Raw genomic sequence first — 24,104 nt, forward strand, 5'->3', positions numbered from 1 at the left:
CGAGCTGAAATCAAGACTTGGGCGCTCAATTGACAGCCATCCAGATGCCCCCAGAACACACTTTTTAATGAAGAAATGAAATGCTAAATCTGGGCATAGAAACAGGCTCAGACAGGCGAGGCAATACCTGGGCGGTACGCACCTCCGTGGTGCCAGCGTGGGTGGAAGGCAAAGCCTCCCACTGGCCCCTGCTCGCCGAGATGCCAGGCTGAGAACTACAACTCCCAGAATGCCATTCGGAGAGGGGGGGGGCAGGAACCGGAAGTTGTTCCGGAGGCGGGGCCTGGTGTGCGCCGCCGAGGCTGTTTGAGTGGAGGGGTTCAGGTACGCACGGGGCTCGTTGTGGGGCCGGCCTAGAGCTGGAGGGGTCTGGCTTGGGACTGCCGCCTCGTTCGTGGGCTGGGCAGACGCCGGGAAGCGGCCCTCAACCGTCGTGTGGCCTCGTGTCCTCCACCTTCTTGGTGCTTTCCCTTGCTGCCTCCCCTCACACTAGCAGCCGGTGGGCCAGGCGTGGCCCACGGGCGGGGTACTCTCAGGCTTGGGGTCTGCGTGTTCTAGTGCTGAAGGTGCCAGAGGACTGGAGCCAGCTTCGGTGGACTAAATTTTAGAAAATGAGAGAAGAGTGCAAACAGACTGGCCCATCACTTAGCGCCCAGGGATATGCTCATCAGGTGGGACTTAGGTTAGAAAACATCGGAGGCCTCTGTCAACTCAGAGGTGGGCGGTGGGGGAGTGGAGAATTTATTAAGTCAGCAAGTATTTATTGAGTGTCTGTTGTGTACCAAGCCCTTTTCTAGGCATGTAGGGTAGTGGACAAAGCAGACAGAACACCTGCATTTAAGCAGGTGGAATATAGGAATGGGGAAGTTCAGATAAAAAGTAAGTAAAACATGTGCCATGTTGGATAGTGAAAATCAGAATAGAATGAGACAGGTAGTCATATAATTATCTAGGGGAAGAGCACTGGAGGTAGAAATGACAGCAAGGGCAAAGGCCCCGAGGTGGGAATATCCTTGGTATGTTAGGAGCAGCAAGTAGACCAGAAAGTGCAGAGGACACTTGGTGGGGGAGGTAGACCTTAATGATCAGTATAGGCCATTGTAAGGATTTCAGTTATGTGCTATAAGTGAAATGGAGAATACTGCATAGTTCTGAGCAGAAGGGTAACATAATTATTCAAACATTTAAGATGCTTTTATTCTGCAAGGCTCAGTACTGGGTACTGGGGGTGTGCACCTGAATTCTTTATCCTCTTTTCCCTGGAAGGGCTTATAATGTAGTGGGGAAACAGGCAGACCAGCTATCATGCAAGGCTGAGTCAGATAATTGGACCCCTGTAAAGGCAGAATGGACATCAGTCTCAAATCCTCAGCATGTGCTATTATATTGGGTGCTTAGTAACTGTTTGTTATATGATTAGTAATTAATTGAATAACCCAGCACTCAGTACTGGGCCTGTAACAGAGGTTCAGAAACACATTTTTTTTTCTTTGTTTAAGATTTATTTATGTTTCTGAGAGAGAGTACACACACACAAACAGAGGGGAGGGGCAGAGGGAGCGAATCCCAAGCAGACTCCGTGCTGAGCCTGACAACAGGGCTCAATCCCAGGACCCTATGATTATGACCCGAGCTGAAATCAAGACTTGGGCGCTCAACTGACAGCCATCCAGATACCCCCAGAAAACACTTTTTAATGAAGAAATGAAATGCTAAATCTGGGCATAGATAACGTCTCACACAGATTAAAAAGATTTGTTCTTCTGTGATGCCTAATTTCACGGTAGCTTTCTGAGGATCAATAGGTGGCAAGCTTCTATTCAGTATTTACTGAGCTTCCATTTTGTGCCAACCCTTGTGCTGGCCACTAAAGATACAAAGATGAAAAAGATGTGGTCCCTGCCCAGTCTGCTATATCTCAGACTCTTCTGGTAGTGGTTGGAATTGCCTTCATATGATTTTCAATATTGCTGTATCCCGGGTTCCTGAAAAACATCCTCAGGGACTATAGGAACTTGGAGAGATGTGAGATACAAAGAGGGGAGTAGGAAGAAGGGAATGGGGGCGCTAGTGGTAAAATTCAGTTTAGTTCAACAAACATTTATTCAAACACTGCTGTTTGCAAGGTTCTATATTGTGAGCTGTTACAGTATTTATGCAAATGTAAGTACACAGTCCCTCCTGCAAAGGAATTCAGTTTGGTAGGAGAGAAAACACGAACATAGACCTTCCAGTTTTCTAAACAATAGTGGAAAACTCTGCAGCCCCTCCAGCTACTCCAACCCTAGCTCTCTTTTCTCCTTCCCAGCCAGACTTCTCCAATGAGACATCTACATTCATTGCCTCCCAGTTATTCCCCAAAAGGGTCTGACAGAGAGGAGGAGCTCAATGAATATTTATTGACTGAATGAATGGACAAACAGAATACAAAATGCTGTGGAGTAGAGAGGAGGGAAAGCACATGGCTGTTAACAAACTGGCATCCATTTAACAAATTGATCTGTTTTCTTACCCTAATAAAATGAGGTTGTTAGGTATTGGGCCAGTTTATCGTAAAGTTTTCATTTGTTCTTTTTTTGAATGCCTAAATGTAGAAAAATGTAGAAAAAAGGCACAGTAAGATTTGTTCAGTCATCTAAAGGAATGGTCATAACAGGTCTGGCTGTCTTTTCTTAAAAAAGGTATTTATAATCAACATTGCTGTTCATATGTGAACAGTGCAGCACTTCTGAAACATCTAAGAATAACTTGGTATTTTCCTCATTTCTCTAGAAACAATATACACTACTAAATTTTGTGTATGCCATAAATTCATAAGGACATAGTCAATGGTATAAATATATTAAAATTTGTACTGAGTATTAAGGGATTATTGAGCAAAAGTAAACTTTAGCTTATGTAAGAAAATGAACACAAATTTCTAATCTATAACTTTGAAGATCTAGAATGTAATTTACTTGGCCATCTTCAGGAATATATCTAGTGGTCATGTTGTTCACATGATGTGTGATAAATATCCAAAACTGCTCAGAAGCTTACCTTTTTAGAAAAACTAAAAAAACAACACTGGAGGGGTTTGAAGAACCTGTATTTCATGAGTGGTTGTTCCATGTCAGGTAAATGACATATGTCTCGTTCTTGCAACAGTCCTGGGATGTAGTATTATCCCATCTCATAGAATCTGTGACAAAGAGTTAACAGTTTAGGCTATTATCCCACTACTCACAGGTAGGAAGCTGAGAAGCATGGCTAAATCCTAAGACTGCTGTTTCCACTACAACAGCCTATTATGTCTAAATGAAAAACAAAACTAAAATTTGGCCTGATTTTAAGCATTTGATGGAGTACAAGAAAACAGTATGAGCTCAACACTAAAAATGTTTGCTATGAACATCGGTCAAAACATTAGAGAACAGGGGGGCCTGGGTGGCTGTTGGTTTAGCATCCGACCCTTGGTTTCAGCTCAGGTCATGATCTCAGGGTCCTGAGGTCGAGTTCCTTGCTCAGTGGAGAATCTCTCCCTCTCCCTCTGCCCCTCCCCCTGCACACATGTGTGTGCACATGCACTGTCTCTCTCTCTCTCTCAAATAAAAACCAAAAAACCACATTAGAGAACAAAATATAATCCTCGGACACTACTCAGCTCTGTAGTCGGTAATATTTATAGTTAATATAAATGCAGTTTATTGATTTACAAATTTTAGAAACAACCAAGGGGATAGACAAAGCCCAAAAGGATTAATTTTGATGACACAACGTAGAATCTGTCTTGAACATTGAAATTAAAGCTTCAGCTTACCAAAATTGAAACATTGAAGGAAGAAGAGAGATAGAGGGAAAGATAAGGGTGTTTTATGTTCAGAGCCTAACCCTGAAATTGTTGAACAAGAAGTAGAAGTTTAAAGATATTCTTAAACATAGTAAAGATATCTTCTGATAATTGTCATGACAGAGGTATGGGTATTGGACTTACCTTCCTACGATAAAAAAAAGCTGTAAAATTGGACAGATTATATGAAGAAACTGTTTTCAGGCATTGGACAATAGGCAGGACAAGACTGTTATCCTTGAGAGAAATGAATTTAAGGTGGATTATAGGCCTAAAGGTAAAAGCCAAAATTATAAAGCTTCTAGAAAGGAACATAGAATATCTGTGCTTTTAGGGTAGGCAAAGATTTCTTAGAGGTCACAGAAAGCATTAACTATAAAGAAAAGAATGATAAGTTAGACGATTAAAATTTAAAATTTCTGCTCAACAAAAAAGCAATGTTAAGAAAATGAATAGGCAGGCCACAGACTGGGAGAAAATATTCTCGATACACATGTCTGAAAAAGGACTTGTGTCTAGAAATATGTTAAACTTCCACAGCTCATTAATAAAAAGATAATTTAAAAATGAGCAAAAGACTTGGTCAGAAATCTTACAAAGATATATTATGAATGACCAATAAATTGCCGGGAAAAGTGCTCAATATCACTAACGATAAAAAAAATGCAAATTAAAACACAACTAGGTTCCACTGCACAAGAATGGCTTAGATTAAGAACTCTAACAACAGCAAATGTTGGTGATGATGCAGAGCATCTGAAGTCTCCTTCATTGCTGACAGCACTGTGAAATGGTGCAGTTACCTTGGGAAACTGAAGGCAGTCTTTTATGAGTTAAATAGGCAACTATCCTATGCCCCATCAACTCTACTGTTAGGTACTTAGCCAACAGATATGAGAATATACATCCACAAAAACACTTGTAAGAGAATGTTCATAGCAGCTTTATTCATAATAGTCCCAGATTGGAAAAAATCTCCAATGTCCATCAACAGGAGAATAAACAAATTGTGATACAGTCAAACAATGGAATTCTCAGTAATTAAAAGGAATAAACTTACTAATACATGAAGCAACATGGATGAATCTCAAAACATGTTGAGGGGGAAAATGTCAACATCACTGGTTGAATCCATATATATGATGTTCTATAATAGGCACAGTTAATCTCTGGTTATAGAAAAAGACAACGGTTGCTTTTGGCTGGTTGTGGGAATGGGATGGAGATTGACTTGGAAAGTGCAGAAGGCAAGGAACTTTCTAGAGTGATGGAAATGTTCCATATCTTGATGAGGGTATGAGTAAGACAGGCCCTGTGCTTTTGTCAAAAATTCATTGAACTGGTATATTTAACCTTCACACACATTACTGAGCTATACCCTTAAAATCTTTGCATTTTACTATATGTAAATTATACCTCAAAAACATTTTAAAGGTCAGTGTAACTAACAGAAAAATAAAAAATAAGAGGTGATTTGAATTTTAGTGTTTCATAGGGAGTTGATAAAATTCCAAGGTGATGATTCAAGAAGTAATGGAAAGCATATGATTTCAGGGTCAGGAGTCAATTACCAAATGAACTAAAAACACCTGGTTAACAGGTTGCCACTAGAGGTGGGAGGGGTTGGAGTGAGGATCATTACTTGTCATTATAAATAGGTCTTTATTTTTTTTCATCTGCATGGATCGTGTTACATAGATTTGCTTTTGCAAAGATAGACTTTTCCAAAGACGGTGGCAGCTCACTGGACTCAGAGGAGCAGCCAGAAGTAGTGGACGTATTGTTCTGTGTCTGTGACACTTAGCTATAGACTAGAACATTTTTTACTCACAACCTTCCCAGGGATTTGCAACAGCACTTTGAAACTATGGCATTGGTTAAGTGTGCCATAGCAGTGATTCTCCATATTTTCCTACCTCAGCACTTCTGATGGATATTAATAGTCATTAATAGTCGCGGCGGTGGTGACTGTGCCTTTCAGCTGCAGTGATACTTAACTGAGTTGGGAGAGGGAATACGTAGTCTGGAAAAACAAATTGTGAAAAATCTCCAGCAACCTAGAAGAATTCTTGGTTGATTTTGGGTAACTCTTTACCATAGTTTTTGACTAGCTCTTATTCTCCTAGGATACTTCTAGTATTGGACTGTGCGTATAGTAGGTGCTCAGTAAATGTTTGCTAGAGGACTAGTTTTGAATATAAACTGAAACATAATGGAAGAGGTGGCTTTTGTCATTTCTGCCCCACCCTCAACTACTGCATGCATTTTGAAGAGCATAATAAATGACCTGATTACTTGGGTCGCTGTAGCAGTGACTAACTCGTGATTGCTTGGAGTTGTCAGGAGTTGTGTTTGTCTTCCAAGAAGTGGATTTAGCCTCCTTAGTACTGAAAGGTTTCTGTGCTGACCCATTTCTCTGGAAGACACAGATGCTTTTCTCCTTTCAATAAATCTGTGTTAATATTTCCACACTTTTACTCCTTCGGCAACACAGTAACACTATTTGACATTTGCACATAGGGAAATAGCTCTGTAAGGGAAATAATGTAACGTCTCACATCATTGTGCCTTTCTCTAACCTGGGTGAAAGGGACAGAAGACTAAGCACATGGACTGGAAATTGGAAGAGAGTGCTCAGAAAACAGACTCACGTGTGCTACAGGAGCAAGAGGTCATCCTAGAGGACACAGGAGAAGATAGCATCTCTGAAAGCTTCCGGCTTCTACAGATCGATGTGGAATGCGAGCATCGGGAGGGAGAGATGCTGCCCACAGGGAGTGCAATGTGGTGCTCAGTAAGTGCAGAGAGTTGCCCGGCCGTGGGCTCTGGGATGATGCTTTGTCCCAGAGACCCCTTGTATAAGGGTAGGTCCTAGTAACAAAAAGACTAGGAATGAGTTTGGTGTGTTCCAAAATTGGATGAATTTCCTGCTAACTGGTTACAGGTTTCAGTTCCACTTGAGTCATAAGAAGAGTAAATCAAGTTCAAGAGGAATTTTTGATACACCTCAGAAGGGTCAGGAAATCTAAACTCTGCTGTAGGCCCTGTCCCTGATACATTTATTTTGGGCACCTCACATCTCTTTCTTGGGGCTCTGCTTTCTCTGAACATAATCCAGTCTTTTTTTTGACACTAATATTCTTTTTCTCTCCTAATTTTAAATCTGATTTAAAAAAATAAGTAACTTTCGAATATTCGTTTTCCATTTTGGTGCTTATGAAGTTCTCAATTTTGTTTTCTGGATAACATAAGAAAAATGTCCAAAGAAAACAGAGACACTGGGAAAAGATAGTTGCAGCAAAGAAGAGCAAAAGAAAGCAAGAAAAAGAAAGAAGAAAGGCCAATCGTGTAGAAAATTCAGGTAACAATACATCAGATTGCTGGCATAATCATATTTATGTCTTAGCAGACTGGTATCTGCATGTTCCTAGGAGAGTAGGAATGTTGTTTTTAAGTAAAAACAAACATCTTGGGGGTAGAACCTATTGTTCTATTTTGTTGGAAATCAAAGTATCAGTGAAAGCAAAACTTAAGGCTTCACATATCTAGGGCACATGTGTGTTTATAAGCTCAGAAGTAGAAGGAATGATGAAATTAGCAGCTAACATTTATTCAGTGTTATGTGCTAGGTTCATTGCTAAGAATTTTACATGCATTACCCTAAAGGGTAGGTGCTTTTATTATCCCCATTTTGTAAGTAAAGAGACTGAGGCTCAGAAATTGAATAACATGCCCAAGATCATATAGTAATAAATGAATGGGCTGAACTCTTGATTTAGACCGAGCAATGTGCTCCCGAGCCCACACTCCACACCACTCTGCTGTCCCCAAATGAATGAATACTTTGTATGAGTTTCAAGCTTTTCTTTATATGCAAAAAGTACTCACTTGGCCGGGGAGATTTGTTTCTTACTGAATGTATTCCTCTGTTTTCCCACTTTTATTTCTTTCTGATATTTCTACTCTAGGCATCTGCCCCCAGCACAGCAAACGTTTTCTGAGATCCTTAACCAAGGAGAGACTTTTGGAAGCCAAACACTCAGGACCAAGACTCTGTATTGATCTGAGTATGACCCACCACATGTCTAAGAAGGTAGGACATCCATTAAGCTCCGAATTCCTGCTCATATGAGGGAGGTCCAGAAGGGAGCAGCTTTTTTTTTTTTTTTTTTTAAGATTTTATTTATTTATTTGACAGAGAGAGACACAGCGAGAGAGGGAACACAAGCAGGGGGAGTGGGAGAGGGAGAAGCAGGCTTCCCACGGAGCAGGGAGCCTGATGCGGGGCTCGATCCCAGGACCCTGGGATCATGACCTGAGCCGAAGGCAGATGCTTAATAAGACTGAGCCACCCAGGCGCCCCCAGAAGGGAGCAGCTTTGACAAAGAGTATGACCAGTTCCAGCCTCTGTAATTCCATAGTAAACCAGCAAAAGTTTAGTTTTTTTTACATGTGGCTACTCAATTCCAAGATGGCTATTGTTAAGAATCAGGGAGAGAATAGATATCCTCTGGTTTAGTTTGCAAAGTTTTATCTTATCTTCTGTTTTGAGCCCCACACCGTTGCCTCTGCGTTTATGGTGTCCGCAGTCTAGATGGGGCCTTTCATGTTCAGTTCTCCAGAGATGAAATCTGGCTTTCTACCAGGAAGAGGACTACTTGCCTGGTTGCATGTTGGGAGAGAGTACCTGGTGGGACGGCTTCCTGCAACATATGTGTTTTAATCGTTTTCCATTCACCCTATTGTGAAGGAGGGATTCCACCCTAGGGTTCTAGGGATGGCTGAAGAATACACACCTGACATTGGACAGATAAGAGTGATAGCAGTTTATTAGTCACCAGTGCTCAGCGCAGGGGGAGGATGACACTGCATGCTAGGCAGGGCCATATGGGGTTACACTCGGGAACAGAATGAACAACCAGGGGCTGTGGGAGGCAGGCTTTGTAGTGTCACGAGGGTGGAGTACCCCTTGGTTCCTGCAGGAAGATGTGATTGATTTGCTGGGAATAACTCTGTGGGCTAGCAGGGAATCGAAACCCACTACTCAGGGATAAGCAGGAACTATGCTTGGTTCCTTTGACAGAAAGAATTGTTTAGCTAGGGGACCTTATCCAAGGGAGCAGAATTGGGAGAACTTGCACTTGGGTTTTTCAGGGCCCACCTGGTTTCACCAGATGTCTAGGCAACACACGGTAGTAGGCCTTCATTTTAGGCCTTACACCACAAAATGGATTTTTCTGTTTGCCAACATCTCTGTTATATGTGCTGCTGTTTGCATGTTTTTCAGAGAGATTAGGAGGACTGAAGATCTGGGGTTCTTACATGGAACCTCTTAAGTATAGCCCTCTGAAAAGGTCAACCAAGAATTTTCTACTGTTTATATTGAGATATCAGATTAAATCAAACCCAAAGTGTTTTTTCTCTCCTGAACCAAATCAGGCCAGATTGTGAAACTACCTTTCGTTAGGGGTTTATCTCTGAATTAGGATGGAAAGTTAAAACTTCTGACCCTAGTCCATCTCTAGAGTTAGGGAGAAGGTGCTAAGTTTATTTGATGAGTATAAAAAAAAATGTCTGTATAGTAATCTAACTTTTTAAAAGTGAACAGTAAATATCATATGGTAAGATTTTAGATATGAGCTAAAAGAACAATTCCATATACCTTATTAGATACATAACAGCAGATCCAGAAGGAGGGAGAGTGCTCAGTCTTTCCATTAACTCACTATTGCCAGGCTAGTATCATTACCTTAACTTTGATCTATGAGGTGTGTGCCATGGGGTGTAACACACGCGCACACACATAACACATACTAGCTCCTGCAATAAAAGGGGCCGTTCTAGTTCATGAGATTTCCCGGAGTAGCATTCAGTGAACTTACTGAGTAACCATTTGTTGATGATGAATTTAGAAAGAGTGGGCATGTTTCCAATCTAAGCTGTCCTAATTTCTTTGAAGGAATTAAGTAGACTGGCTGGACAGATCCGAAGGTTGTATGGTTCAAATAAAAAAGCCAACAGGCCATTTTGGATCTACCTCACTGGATTCACAACAGACAGTCCCCTGTACGAAGAGTGTTTGAGGATGAATGATGGATTTTCTAGTTACCTGGTAAGCCCTATTGTGCATGTTATTTGAAGTGTCCTTTGAAAAGTAGGTTGTGTGGTAATAGTAAATTTTTTTAACTGCTTCATAGTTTTGATATAAAAATATGTGAATTATTTTCACTATTGCAATCTAAAAAACTTTAGAACCTCTCTCAGTTCTTATATTTCTAAACTTTCATCCTTCTACCGCATTGGCAAACTAATATTACCAGTCTCTAGGACTGTATTTTGTACCTTGTGTATTGTATGCTAGACTGTATACTCCAGTAATGGTTTGGGGAAATGCCATGACTCCTTTCGTGTTCACAGTAGTGCAGGATTAGGGAACCTGAGTTGTGGGGGAAGAGAAAATCCTTATGGAAGTAATGTGGATTCAAGATGAGTTTTAGGGAATACTCAGTTATTTTTTATCTCTTTCCCTAAGGGCTCATGAATGTAGTGATTATAATAGAGGCAGCAGTCCAGATCACTTCCTAAAAAGTGCCACTAAGAATGTCTTGTATGTTTGTGTGATGTAGCTGGACCTGGGTGGTGTGAACTTTCCTAGGGAGGTCCACAGAGGCAGTGAGCATGAGAGGTACCCTGTGTGGTCCTGCACAATTAGTTGTGGTTGCTGTTACCATCTTAACAGTCTGTCCTATAATACAACCATTTCCAGCTTTTCTTCTCTGTGGGTGTTTTATGATTCTTGTACGTGAGCCCGACACACCCACTCTTGGGGCTACAGAGTTCCCTTGCTTTCCTATCTTCATGCCTTTCTTTGGTTATTCTCCCATTTTCAGTGCTTCTTCCTTTTGTATGTGTCAGTCAATCTCACCTCTTCAGAAACTGAGTTCCAGCATTCCCTTCAGTAGAAGGCTGTCCCTGGTATTGTCACTCCCTCATCTGTCGTCCTGGGGCAGCCTTCCTGTACATCTGTTAGGGTCTCTTGTTACTCTCTGTCTCATTTTGTAGGGTTGAATGTCTGTCCTTTCTACTTGCCCTCCCCAGCTGAGCACTTTCTGAGAACAGATGGTCAGACATGTATCCCCTTGATGCACATAGGGCCATGCCTAGTAGAGAATAGATGCCTGGTGACTAGTGGCTGCGGTGTGGGCTGAGTCATAACCTAGTTCACACTACATTGGATTATTTATATTTTTCAGCTAGACATAACAGAGGAAGACTGCTTTAGTTTATTTCCTCTGGAAACCCTTGTGTACCTGACTCCTGACTCAGAACACGGTATGTATTTTACTGCATGGATTCATGTAGCACTTTGTTCTTAGCCCTGTGTTTGATTATTCCCTGCGTCAGAACTTGTTAAAGCCACCCAAGGTGTATCCAAAAAAAAAAAAAAAAAGGAATGAACATTAATAGCACACCTCTTATGGGTGGATACATCACTATGCTTTCCACATGTGCTGCTGTGTGTGAACAGCGGTGCAGATAGAGGGTCTACAGCCTCGGCTGGGCCTTGTGAGCTACCTGGCAATCTTCGCCAGTTTCCCCAGTCAGCTCCCTTCCTTGGCCTCTTGGATCAATGTTAGATAGCTATATTTTCCAGAAAATTAATTATTTCACATAATTTTCAAATTTGTTGGTATCAAGTTGATCTTAGTATTCTTTTCTAATTCACATTCCTCTGTTATTTTAATTTTGTCTCCTTTCCGAATCCTAATGTTGATTTGAATCGACTCCCTTTTTTTCTTGATTAGACATGCCAGAGCTTTGTCTCTTCAGAGAATGAGCAAATCTGTTACCTTTTGGTTTTCTATTTCATTAAATTTCTACTTTTATCATTAATAATTCTTTCCTTTTACTTTCTTTGGATTTAGAAATTATAAAGCTGAATTGATCTCAATGGCCTTCATTTTTTCATTAGCTCTTGAAGATATTGATCTAAACAAAGTTTACATCCTTGGTGGACTTGTGGACGAAAGCATTCAGAAGGTAAATGTACATTTTAGACCTAACAACTATATTTTGAAAAGCGGGGCTTACTTTCAGAGGCAGCTGCCCTATCATAATCTTACGCAAAAGGCCTAAAAACTCAAGAGAATAGAAAGGAGGAGCCTATCCTGCCTAGGTTGGCCCTTCCACTTGTAAAGCTCCCTGTCCTCATCAGCGTTAGCGATCCCCTGATCTGACAGTCCCATCGGACTCTGGAATGGGGAATGCTTGGTAATTACATAAACAGCCGTGTGAACGCCTTTCTTTTCTCCTCTCTTCAGTTCTGCAAGGGTAACTCTGATCTTAACCAACGAAGCATTGACTCACAATTCTTACCAGCTATTTGTTCTTTGTGGAAGAGGAGTTTGCTCCTTCTTAGGCCATCTTTCCTGCTGACATAAGACTTATCCCATAATCTCAATGTCAATAGGACTGTCCAGATTTCTTGTGTTGAATTGAAATTTTATTGGAATAATTGGAGTTTTGAAATATGTTTCTATTATATACTTTATTGAGATAATTGTTTAGTTTATATTACTAATTAACATATTGCCTACACAATAAATAATGATATAATAGTTAAAGTGTATAAAAAGAACTACAGTGAGGAATAAGTCTCCCTCCTATCCTTGTCCTGCAGTGTCCCCCACCTGAGGCAACCACTGTTTTATTTTTTTAAATATATATATATATTTTAAGATTTTACTTATTTATTTGAGAGAGAGAGAGGTAGAGCATGAGTAGGGGTGGGGGAGAGTGAGAAGCAGGCTCCCTGCTCAGCAGGGCATCCGATGTGGGACTCAATCCCAGAACCCTGAGATGACCTGAGCCGAATAACTGACAGCCACCCAAGTGCCCCAACCACTGTTTTCTTGTGTATCCTTCTTGATATAGTCTGTGATCACACAAGTATTTGTTTGTGGGTATATTATGTATATATATTTTCATATATGTATGTGTATTTTATATATTTTTTCATATCTGTATGAGATATATACACATATTTAATACAGATGATAACTTAACCGAATTGCACGTATTCTAAAAAGGTCAGTGTTCCATGACTCAATAGTGATAATCTAAAAAATAGGTGGGGGGTAGAGGTGTAATTCTAAGAATGCCAGCTGTTAAAAGAGAAATACATAATAGAATTTGAAAACTCATTATTTTGTCACTCCCAGGGTAATCATGGTTTCAGGGAATTGGTTGAACGGAAGGTTGTGGGGGAACTGGCTCTTTACGTGGTCTCAAAGTATCATCCCACAGATTACAAAGGCAAAAATACACCATTACAGTGAAGTGATCTGGAGGTCACCATCTTACCAAATGTTCAAACTTAGAATCACCAGCAGTGACATTATGTGCGTCCCGATGTGATGGAATTTCACTTGGGAAGTATTCTTACTGGAAAATGTTTAAACTACATTTAATCATGAGGAAACTGAATGTGGGACATTCTGCAAGACAACTGGACCACACTTCCAAAAAAGCTGGCGTAGTGAAAGAAATAGGGGGGCTGTTACAGTTTAAAAGACATTAAAAAGACATAACAATAGCCAAATGCAGTCTCCCACAGCAGAGTGACAGCCCCTTTTTTGAGGCAAAGTCTAAAGGGTCAGTGAGCAGTGTATGATCAACAGATATGCAGTTTTAACACATTGTTTTATCTCTCCAGCAGTATTTAAATTGAAAAATAATTGGCTTAATGATTTGCCAAAGGTATAGAACTTTTTGGTTGTTACTTGAGAGTTTGACTTCCTCACAGAAAATATGCTGAGCACATTTCAAGGGGAATCGTTTTATCTTTAAATGTTCAGAGAACAGAAACTAGACTGTGAGCTCCTCCAGGGCAACATCCAAGTCTCTTGCTAACTTGGAATTCTTGTACTCCAGGTCAAAATGATTGTAAAAGAATAGACTTAAAAAAAAAAACCGTAGACCAAAAAATAATAGACCTTGTATGCAAAGGAGTGTTATCCTTCAAAGAAGTCTTTTGAGCAGCTGTACCTTTATCTTCTCTGAATTGCATCACTTAACACATTTTGGAAGTTCTCTCTTGGAATTGTGTCTCATGTGAGTCTGAGAAGCAGGTAATCCAGTATTAGAACAGAGGTGCTAGGCCTGCTTCATGCTGCTCCAGTTGGTTACACCGCACTCAGGGTGGCCAGTCAGTTATAGCGCTGTAGGAAAGGACATCAGCAAGCTCGAACAAATTCAGAAACGTTTGGCCTGAATGACGAAGAGACTCAAGACTAAGTCGTAGTCAAGAGAGACGCGACAGAACTGAGACTACCGGCAGGGTGCACAGGGGCATGATCACTGCTGTCGAGTACCTGAACAGCCTTCTTTTTTTTTTTTTTTAAAGATTTTATTTATTTATTTGAGAGAGAGAAAGAGCACAAGAGGGGGGAGCGGGAGAGGGAGAAGCAGACTCCCTGCTGAGCAGGGAGCCCGATGCGGGACTCGATCCCGGGACTCCAGGATCATGACCTGAGCCGAAGGCAGTCGCTTAACCAACTGAGCCACCCAGGCGCCCCTGAACGGCCTTCTTGAGGAAGAGCCATTTTACTTGCTTGGTGTGGCCCCGGGGGGATGGAACTAGGACAAATGAGTGGAACGCTCAGGGAAAACAGAAAATTTGGCTATCAAGAATTTCCTTTTAACTCGTACTGTCAACATTGGAATAGGTTTCCCCAGGATGCATGGAACTCCTTGTCACAAGGATTGTCCACTTAAGGACAGAGCCCACTTGGGAAGGAGGCCATAGAGGATAGACAAGATTGGATGGATGTTTGGAATGGGATAGTTAACTATTGAGGCCCCTTCCAAACCCAAGGATGTTAATTATCCCAATAATCTAAACCTTTCTCTTTAATCCTAAAATTCTAAGTAGGTAGATGATCTTTCCAGAGCTTCTTACAAGGTAGCAAATATAATTTAACCTTCAGTTCATGACTCAGGGACATCTTTAAAGGGATATTAGTTACTGTACTCCGATCCTCAATGGCCTCAGATTTTGGGGGTTTGTTGAGTTCTTATGACTCCTTTCTGCAGTCTTCAGAGCCCTTCCTTTTAGTTGGGCTTTGTGCTCTCACACCTTAATGTTGTCTTGTTGCTTGTGGTGTATCTGACTTGAATCCTCTCTCTCTTATCTCTAATTTGCTGCTGCTGAATGGCTAGAAGCTGAAAACTCCAGATATCCAGAATTGTGTCTTACTGAGTTAGGGTCAGGAGTGTTCTCTGATTGATTAGACTGCTTGAACTTTTGGATGCAGATTGTGGCTGCAGATCTCTTGACTTACTTCGTTCTTGGTTGTAAGTGGTTGTAAATGGAAACTAGTGGCTAGATGACTCCCAGGTGAGATGTTTGCTGCACAAACCATTTCTTACGTGGAACAAGTACTCTTCATTATCTGAAGTTTCTTCCGTTCTACCGTAGGCCACTGATTTTTAATACACTTATCATTTAATTACAATTACAGATGGAAATTGGAGTGGTGGTAAATGGGGTTTCTCACAATTTGTTATGCATATTACAATGAGAGTATCTTTGTCAGTTTTAAAAGAAAAATATTTAACTGTGATTCACAGAAGGTGACATTTCAAAAAGCCCAAGAACATTCTGTCAACACAGCCCGCTTGCCGATCCAGGAATACATGGTCAGATGCCAGAATGAGAAAAACTATCATTCAGAGATACTGGCCATCAATCAAGGTACTGCTGACATGGCCCACACTTAACATGTGTTAGTTCTGGTGCTACTTCTTTGCATTGTGTTTAAGTATAAATGGCCCTTTGAAGCAGCCCCCCACCCCCCCACCGAGACTGATGTGCTCAGATTTTATTGCGTGCACTTTGTGACAGGTACTCTGGCCTCTGAGAGGCATTTTTCATTTTCTTCTTAGATCCCAACTATGTTAAAGATCGTTGAAATTTTTCCCTTGGCCTAAAATGCCCTGTGTTCAGCACATCATTGAACAGTGAATTCCTATCTGTCCTTCACAGTTCAGTCCGGGGGCATCTCGGCTGCTCCCTCCCCCTCTCAGCCATGTTAGGGGCTCTCCTTGGTGACTCCATTGTACTGTTTTCCTCTTGGTGTTGTGGCACTGTCCCTTCACAGGCTCGTATCTCTCTGTGTAGGCTGAGGTCCTTGTGGGCAAGCGGGTCCATGTGTGGTGCAGAGTAGCCTTGTTGAATGAACTATTCCAGAACACCCTTTTCCTCATTAGTCCTTTACTAGTTCTTTTTCCTCATTGTGGTCACTGTGTTTTTTTACCCTTCAAACAGTATTTGATATCCTGTCCACATACTTTGAGACTCAAAACTGGCCTGAAGCATTGAAGAAAGGAGTTTCTTCCAGAAAAGGCTACATTCTTCAGAACTCAGTGGATGATGGACAGCCTAAGGAGCTGCAGAAGGCAAAGTTGCTGGAGGTGTCTTGACTGAAGAGCAGAACAGAGGCTGGCGATAGCACACACTTGCCTGTACTTGACATCTTGGATCTTCACTAGAATGTAAGTTACTAGTAACAGGGACCACATGTTACGCTCTTTTCTATCTCCCATAGTGCCTAGCTCACAGGAAGAGCCCAGATATATGTTGACTAAAAAGTTTACATAACAAGGAATTAGCCCTCAGCTACATGGCTTTGGATGTATTAATTCATCTTTTATATACCTATTTGTGAAATACCTACTCTTTAGAGATAGCTTAACGATTAAATAATTATTGTTATATCAAGAGTTTAATTTTCACTCAACTGGCATCATAAAGTTGTAGCACTCTCTCCAGCCTCCTCTGATCGTGCTGATTTTCCCCAACTCAGTAATACACTTTACATGTTTTGCAGGATCAGCCCGTCCTAACCTAGCCCTACTTTAAGCCCCCATAGCACTTTGTTCCCACTTGTGGCTCCAACTTGTGGCTCCCACCCCGTCTCTCCTGCTCTGAGTATGGGAGTGGAGGGTTTCTCTCTTCCTTATGGTAGCCTCCTAACAGGACACTTTGTGGGAGTATCTTTGTATCCTTCTGAGCCTTGTACAAACTCGATTCTTCATATATATTTGTAACTAACAGGTCAAATTGAAAAGCAAAAACACAGTATTAACTCTAACTTAAAAATAACCAGAAAATACATTGCCTCTGACACAAGCATGTTGGATAACCTCTCATTATACAAATCTGAGTGATCCCTTTTCTCATATTTTAGTTACATACAGTTGCTTCAGTTACTCTAAAAACTTCAGTTTACTAACCAGTTTGGGTTAGTAAACTTGAAAGCTAAGCTGTTAGCAAATTCAGAGAATGTATTCTAGATCTCAAAAGAACCAAAATGTTCTCTGCTCTGTCCCCTCCCCTTCAGAATTTAATCCTTCAGGAGCTATGATCACCTTACAAATTATGTCAGTATCTTTTTATTAAAAACAGCCCAGTCTTCAGGAAATATCTTTAGGAATATATACTGCTCCTTGGTCTTTATCACCATATTGAATGAGTTCTATAATCTCTGTCATCCAAGAAGGGACCTCCTATGGCTAGGCTTCAGGGGTAACTCATACTCCCAGGGAGGTCTCTGCCTCCCAGAACACTGACCTGGATCATTTGCCAGGCTTTATTTTCACTTCTAAAGGCTTTTCTTAAAACCCCAAACAGCATGGGAGAATTTCCTCTCCAACTCTATCACCTCTACCATTTTTTCAAAAACCTAGATATGAGTTTTGGACTTGGCTTCAAGAATTTCATCAGTGTTATTTATAGAACAAAAAACTGGACATACAACTATTGCATTTTTTAACAGCAATCATAGAAGAAATATATTAAATGTTTGAAGTGGACAGAGTACATTACAAAGTAGTATATAAAGTAGAATCCTCTAATTCCAATTTGAAAAATACTCACATACACTATGTCTATAGTGTATTTGCTTCTTTATGTATTCTACATTTTCTTTGGTGAACATGTTTTACTATTAACAGAAAATAATTATTTTAATGTTTACTTCCAGTTTATTATAAAAGCTGCACTTTAGCAAAACTAAAGGAGTTAACACCAAATAAACCATAATACTTTTAGTAAACTTTATTGTAAAGAAAAAAATACATCATTATTTTATAATGATTTTTCTCACCCACAAGAACATGGGTGGCAACTAGTAACATTTTTATAAAAATATTTTATTTAGGACTTTAATTAAGACAATATGTATATTCACATTTTGTCTTCTGAATGTTTAATGGGGAGAGGTTCCCCTGAAAAATTTTTCCCCAGGAAACCCATGGTCTCTTGGGTCAACTGACCCATAAAAAATTCCATCTAACTCTCTGCCAATCTGGAGAAGATCTGTTTCCTTTGATTTGCTGTCATGTGTTCACAAGCTTCTAAAATGTTTGCTAAAATTAAGGTCTGCTGAATGGTTTTTGCCTTAACCCATATTCTTCCATTCATTCCAAATACTATCTCTAGTGGGTAGAGTTTTCCCAATTCCTGTAGGATTTCACAGTCTGGAGCCAGGAGCCTGGTGAGGAGATGGAAAGAAAACTAAATTTAATGAAGTGGTAGGGTGTGACCTGACTCTCCTTTAAAAGAAGATTCCTAGTTTCTGGACAGTTCTCCACAGTTATTCAAAAACCCACCAACATCATCCAAGAACAAGGCACATGACATTTGCTGCCCCCTTTCATCCAAGCACAGTTAGCCGTATACCACAGGTCACAACAGTGGGTTATATCCTCTACAAAGAAATCAAACTCCCTGTGTCACCAACTTTACAAAAATATATAAAGTTCTTCCCCTATACTGTCAGCACCTTTTTTCTAGGCTTTAGAATCCTAGCTTTTTTATTATCTACGGTGCTAAAAGAACAGTTTAAGCTTATTTTCCTGTTAAGTTATTCCCTGGTATTAAATTCAGTACTTGGAGAGAAGCATGGACTTTCAAACCACAGGGTGCTGCTTGGTTAATAACATGCTTCTCTGTCTTGAAGGAATTGTCCAAATCTGCAGAATAAGTAACAAAGAGAGGCATGCAACACTGAGCTCTAAGGCTCTGGGGCTCTAGGAGTAAAGTTCTTTAATAGGGCACAGCTTTGGGTAGGTAAAGGTCTAAACACCTAACAGAATCTACCTCTGGGAATTATTAAATCTACCAGGACAGAATAGCAGGAGCCTTATGTGAATGTATACATAAGCTTTTAGAGCACACCGGCCTACCTGCATTTTACCCCCATTACTAGAAAAATCTGGTCGTTTTGTACAATTGTAAATTGCATCTGTATTCAAATGACTTAGGAGGAGGAAATGCCAGTTTTCATATTTGGATTGAGTATATCAGCTGTAAGGAACAGCGGACTTTCTGGGAGAGAAGCCCAGACTCCATACATACCAACACAACACTCCACCACCAGATACATATGAATTTAACGTATTCACATGAAGAAGTGTGTGTGAAGAGAGAATGGGACTAAATGCATGAGTTTATAACCATGCTAAAAATGGATACTGATTTTTAACTTTGAGGACATTCAGATATTGTTACAAAGAATCCAAACCCTAAAGATGAGTCAGCTTTCCAAGAAAGTATAATTATAAAAGAAGACAGGCGAGCCAGAAGGCATCAGGACTTACTTTCTAATTAAGCCCAAAGTCACTTTAAAAAGAAGACCATCCTGTCCAATCACACCCATTCCACTGGCTCGTCCACAGCTGTCAATACAGACCATCTCTGGTTCCATATCTTTATTAGCAACCACAAATTGGCCATAGATGAGATCTCCAACCTAAAATGATAATTTAAAAACAGTTCATTTCCTCTCAGCAAATCATCCTCCCCCCTTTTTCTTAAGATTTTATTTATTTGGGGTGCCTGGGTGGCTCAGTCGTTAAGCGGCTGCCTTCAGCTCAGGCGCTGATCTCAGGGTCCTGGGATCGAGCCCCGCATCGGGCTCCCTGCTCGGTGGGGAGCCTATTTCTCCTCCCACTCCCCCTGCTTGTGTTCCCTCTCTCACTGTGTCTCTGTCAAATAAATAAATAAAATCTTTATTAAAAAAAGATTTTATTTATTTGAGAGAGACAGAGTGCATGAGCAGAGGGGAGAGGCAGAGGGAGAGGGAGAAGCAGACTCCCGACTGAGCAGGGAGCCCACCTGAACTGAAGGCAGCCACTTAACTGACTGAGCCACCCAGGTGCCCCCCAGCAAATCATTCTGTAGGTGCTGCTATGGTTCTTTCTCACAGGCAGCAATGCCAGCCATCTATACTTCTGTGGCTAATGGACCAAATATCCAGAATACGCATAGTCACTCTGGAGTTGAGTCTTTAAAAAGGCAACGTTAAAGGGATGCCTGGGTGGTTCAGTAGGTTAAGCATCTGCCTTTGGCTCAGGTCATGATCACAGGGTCCTGGGATTGAGTCCCACACAGGGCTCCTTGCTCAGCAGGGCGCCTGCTTCTCCCTCTGCCTGTTGCTCTTCCTGCTTGTGCTTGCTCGTGCTCCCTCTCTCTCTGACAAATAAAATCTTTAAAAAAAAAAAAAAAAAGAGGGGACAACATTAAGATGTGTACCCTCCTCAGACTGGGAGCTATCTCAAGACAACATCCTCTAGGGTTACACCATCCGATATAGTAACCACTACCCACATGTAGTTATTTAAACTTACATTTAAATTAATTAAAGTTAGATATTTAAAAATCAGTTCCTCAATTACATTAGCCACATTTCAAGTGCTCAACAGCTACATGTGGCTAGTGGCTACCATACTAGTCAGTGTGGATGTAAAACACTAGCATCATCACAGCAAGTTTTAGTAGACAGCACTATCCTAGGGAATTACAGAAGACTGGAAACCCTTGGCATGCAAATTATTAAAAGCAAAATGAACAATGGTAATTCACTGATACTTCATGCAAGACTTACTTAAAAACCTCATATGGGGTGCCAGTTGCTCAATCAGTTAAACATCCAACTCTTGATTTTGGTTCAAGTTACAATCTCAGGGTTGTGCGATCAAGCCCCACATTGGACTCTGCCCTCAGTGTGGGGTTTGCTTGAGATTTTCTCTCCCCCCACTCTCTCTCTCTCTCAAATAAATAAATCTTTAAAAAAAAAAAAAAAAAAACCTCAGAATTGAACTTCAAAATGATGAAACAAAGGGAACAGAGGAGAGAACTTGTTCTGTTGTGTATCTGCTATTCCTCCATGACTAGCAACTAAAGAGAAACAAAAGACTTCTTTACATTTCAGAAGCATGTGGTCTTGGAGGGCAGTGGGGATGTACATATAAATAACAAAGTTCATTTAAGACTTTGTAGGTGCTAAAGTTGTAACAAAGGTGCCTGTAGATAAGGGATGGTTTTACAGAGGTGGTGGTATTTAGCCTCGGTCTCAAAAAATAAGCGTGTGTTCCACAGGCTAAGGAGATAGAGCAATCCAGCTAGAGGGGACAGCATGAGCAAAGGTACAAGGGCAGGGACTTATGAATTCAGTGGTGCTATTAAATAGTTCAGGGTGAGGGGAGTTCAAGCATGGCTACATAGAAGATATAGATGAGGGAAAACTTCTGGAGATAATGCCAATGAAATCTGTAGGCTTTAAAGAAACCTTTTTTGTTTTGGTTTGGTTTTGAGAAAGGGAAGTGTGTGAGGCTGTCAGCTCTCAAAAAGCCCAGATGGAAGAACAAAAGTGTACAGGCAGGGATGTTAATGAGGAGGTCACTGATCAAGTCTGGTCAAAAAGCAGCTAAGGTCTGGGGGTGCCTGGGTGGCTCAGTTGGTTAAGCAGCTGCCTTCGGCTCAGGTCATGATTTCAGGGTCCTAGGATGGAGCCCTGCAGCGGGCTTCCTGCTCAGCAGGAAGTCTGCTTCTCCCTCTCCCTCTGCTGCTCCCCCTGCTCGTGCTCTCTCTCTCTCTCAAATAAATAAAATCTTAAAAAAAAAAAAAAAAGTAGCTAAGGTCTGAACTTGCAAAATGGAGCTATACATGGATGAAGAAGCAGAACATCAGAGATAAAAACAAATAGGATCAGTAAAGATTAAGCAACTAAACACAAATGAAATGTTAGTGAGAAGGGGCAAAGAAACCACCAAATTTCTAGGTGGACAAAGTGTGGCTATGCTACCTGAAAAGCCCAAATCGAAAACTTGAGGTAACAAGAATGCTCCGTCAGCTCCAAGAAGAGATTGTTGGGAAAAGTGACGTGACTGAAGTTGTGAGATGCCAGTCCCAGGACTTAACAATCAGGCTGCATGGCTGGCTGATAAGGCAATTTGCACTACGTACCCCTCCTACCTCCCCAAGCCTATGGCTTACTTCCTTGTCCAGTGGATATGGACATAACAGATAACAACAGATATAACCTTTCAACTCAGTAGAGATGAAACCACCCCCAATACGGCAAATGTAAAGTAAGTATTTGACTCTGGTCCCAGAGCTGGAGCACTGGAAGGAACTCCTGGAGCCTGAAGCGATTACACAGATGCTCAGAGATCACCCCGCAGAATTGGGAAAATAGGTCACGCTTAGGAGACAATTCAGGTAGGCTTCTGGATATTTCAGTGTTTCTGGATATTTTTATACTTATTATTTTTTAAAGATTTTATTTATTTATTTGACAGAGAGAGAGGGAACACAGGCAGGGGCAGTGGGAGAGGGAGAAGCAGGCTTCCCGCCGAGCAGGAAGCCCCATGCAGGGCTCGATCCCAGGACCCCAGGATCATGACCTGAGCCAAAGGCAGATGCTTAATGACTGAACCACCCAGGTGCCCCATACTTTTCTTATTTTTGAAACCAAAGGCTCCCATCATTACCTGCACATTTGGTCTGTTTCTTTTAGTTGCACCTTCAAATGCCAAGTAAGACAAAGATGCTGGCTCACTCCCTCCAACATCAACTTTGAATATATCTCCAGATTTAGCTGTCACTATGCCGATCACATGGTCTCCTTTCACTGGGACATACTACAAAAGAAAACAGAATGAAGGAGCAGCCATAAATGAAAATCATTTCCAAGGTATCTTGGAAGATATCTTCAAGTCTTTATTGGTCACTTTACTGTCATTAGAGTTATTTAGAAAATATTTTGAAATTCAAGTTTACAAATTAATACAAATCAACAACAAATTGATCATGTTACTGTCAGTAAAAGAAAAACAATCACATCATAAACTCTCTTTACAGCTTCTAATACTCTGTTCATTTCAGCCAGTATCCCTTATGTCTTGTATCCTTATCAGGAAGTCCCTAGAGCTTCTACTGGCATATTAAGTCCAGTGGTACAGGAGATCCTATAACCAAGGAAGGCTATTTCACCGTTAGACAGTTTTTCCCATATTAAAGTCCTTACTTATTCTAAGAGAAATTTAACTCCCTGGAACATCCACTCATTGAGTCTGGATTTCTGCCCTTTGGGACTCCAAAAGACAGGGCTGGTGCTCCCTGGCCATTGAGATTTTGAAGGAATGACCATGTCTTAAAATCCTTAAATTCTTAGACGCCAAGATTTCCAGTCACCTTTCTCTCCTGGTCGCCCTTCTCAGGCCACGTTTCATTTGTTCACAATGTTCTAAAGGGGATGCAGAGGTGGGCACATGACTACGGTGGCTCTAGAGTAGGGTTAACAGAGAAGAGGTCCAGGGCTCCACCCCTGCTTCTTCCCAGAGCGAGGGAAGTACCACCTCTCCGGAGTCCCAGCTCACCCGTTTTTGCTGTGAATCCACCCAGTACACGCCACCGCCGCTGCCGCCGCCGGGCTCCTTGTGACGGAGGCGGCCGCACTTGGTGACCAGCAGGCGGTCGCCATAGCGCCGCAAGCCCGGGCCGCACACAACGCGCCCCCGGGAGCGCGACCCCGCATTCAGGCGCAGCGGTCGCTCCCCAGCACCTCCTGGGCCTTCAGCGTCCTCCTGCTCGGGCAGCAGCAGTTCCTCACCCGGGAGCACCACCTGATCTAGCACAGTGCGCGCCGCCCGTGCCCTGTCTCCCGCAAGGGATTCGGCCACAACACCCACCGCCTCAGCCATATCGGGAGCCACCAAACGCAATTTTCAGCTTCCGCTTCCGGCTCCGCGTCCAATCGCCAGCCTGCCCAAGGCTTTCCGTTTCCGGTAGTAGCGATCTATTGGAATTGAACCTATGTCTATGAAACCTGTTCGCTGTGCGCTGGGGTCCTGCCAAGGTGGCTGTAATTATAACTCTCGCCCGTCACCCATCCTGCGGTCTTTCTGCAGAACAGTACGAGGAACACGG

At 41.6% G+C, this 24,104-nt stretch overlaps 2 protein-coding genes across 4 annotated transcripts; one reads left to right on the top strand and one right to left on the bottom strand.

Annotated features, from left to right (window-relative positions):
• The first annotated feature begins 252 nt into the window (after nucleotides 1-252).
• On the top strand, nucleotides 253-18,265 carry TRMT10B (tRNA methyltransferase 10B). 3 transcript variants are annotated; one of them, XM_006729103.3, is made up of 9 exons: nucleotides 259-324; nucleotides 6,420-6,623; nucleotides 7,082-7,190; nucleotides 7,798-7,922; nucleotides 9,789-9,941; nucleotides 11,083-11,161; nucleotides 11,802-11,869; nucleotides 15,461-15,584; nucleotides 16,158-18,265. In XM_006729103.3, the coding sequence occupies exons 2-9, from the start codon at nucleotides 6,438-6,440 to the stop codon at nucleotides 16,310-16,312; spliced, it is 999 nt and encodes a 332-aa protein (XP_006729166.1). In that variant the 5' UTR covers nucleotides 259-324; nucleotides 6,420-6,437; the 3' UTR covers nucleotides 16,313-18,265. The 3 variants fall into 3 exon arrangements, with proteins under 3 accessions (XP_081659333.1, XP_006729166.1, XP_030879389.1); XM_031023529.2 differs by having other exon boundaries at nucleotides 281-324; nucleotides 6,426-6,623; XM_081803207.1 differs by lacking the exon at nucleotides 7,082-7,190 and having other exon boundaries at nucleotides 253-324.
• EXOSC3 (exosome component 3) lies at nucleotides 17,934-24,096 on the bottom strand. Its single transcript, XM_006729101.3, has 4 exons — nucleotides 23,555-24,096; nucleotides 22,667-22,816; nucleotides 19,493-19,644; nucleotides 17,934-18,384 (listed from the first exon to the last, which is right to left on the bottom strand). The coding sequence occupies exons 1-4, from the start codon at nucleotides 23,876-23,878 to the stop codon at nucleotides 18,183-18,185; spliced, it is 828 nt and encodes a 275-aa protein (XP_006729164.1). The 5' UTR covers nucleotides 23,879-24,096; the 3' UTR covers nucleotides 17,934-18,182.
• Nucleotides 24,097-24,104: the final 8 nt, after the last annotated feature.

This window comes from Leptonychotes weddellii, chromosome 14 (genome assembly GCF_054177405.1).
Source record: "Leptonychotes weddellii isolate Sample4059 chromosome 14, ASM5417740v2, whole genome shotgun sequence".
In the NCBI taxonomy this organism is placed as follows: domain Eukaryota; kingdom Metazoa; phylum Chordata; class Mammalia; order Carnivora; family Phocidae; genus Leptonychotes; species Leptonychotes weddellii.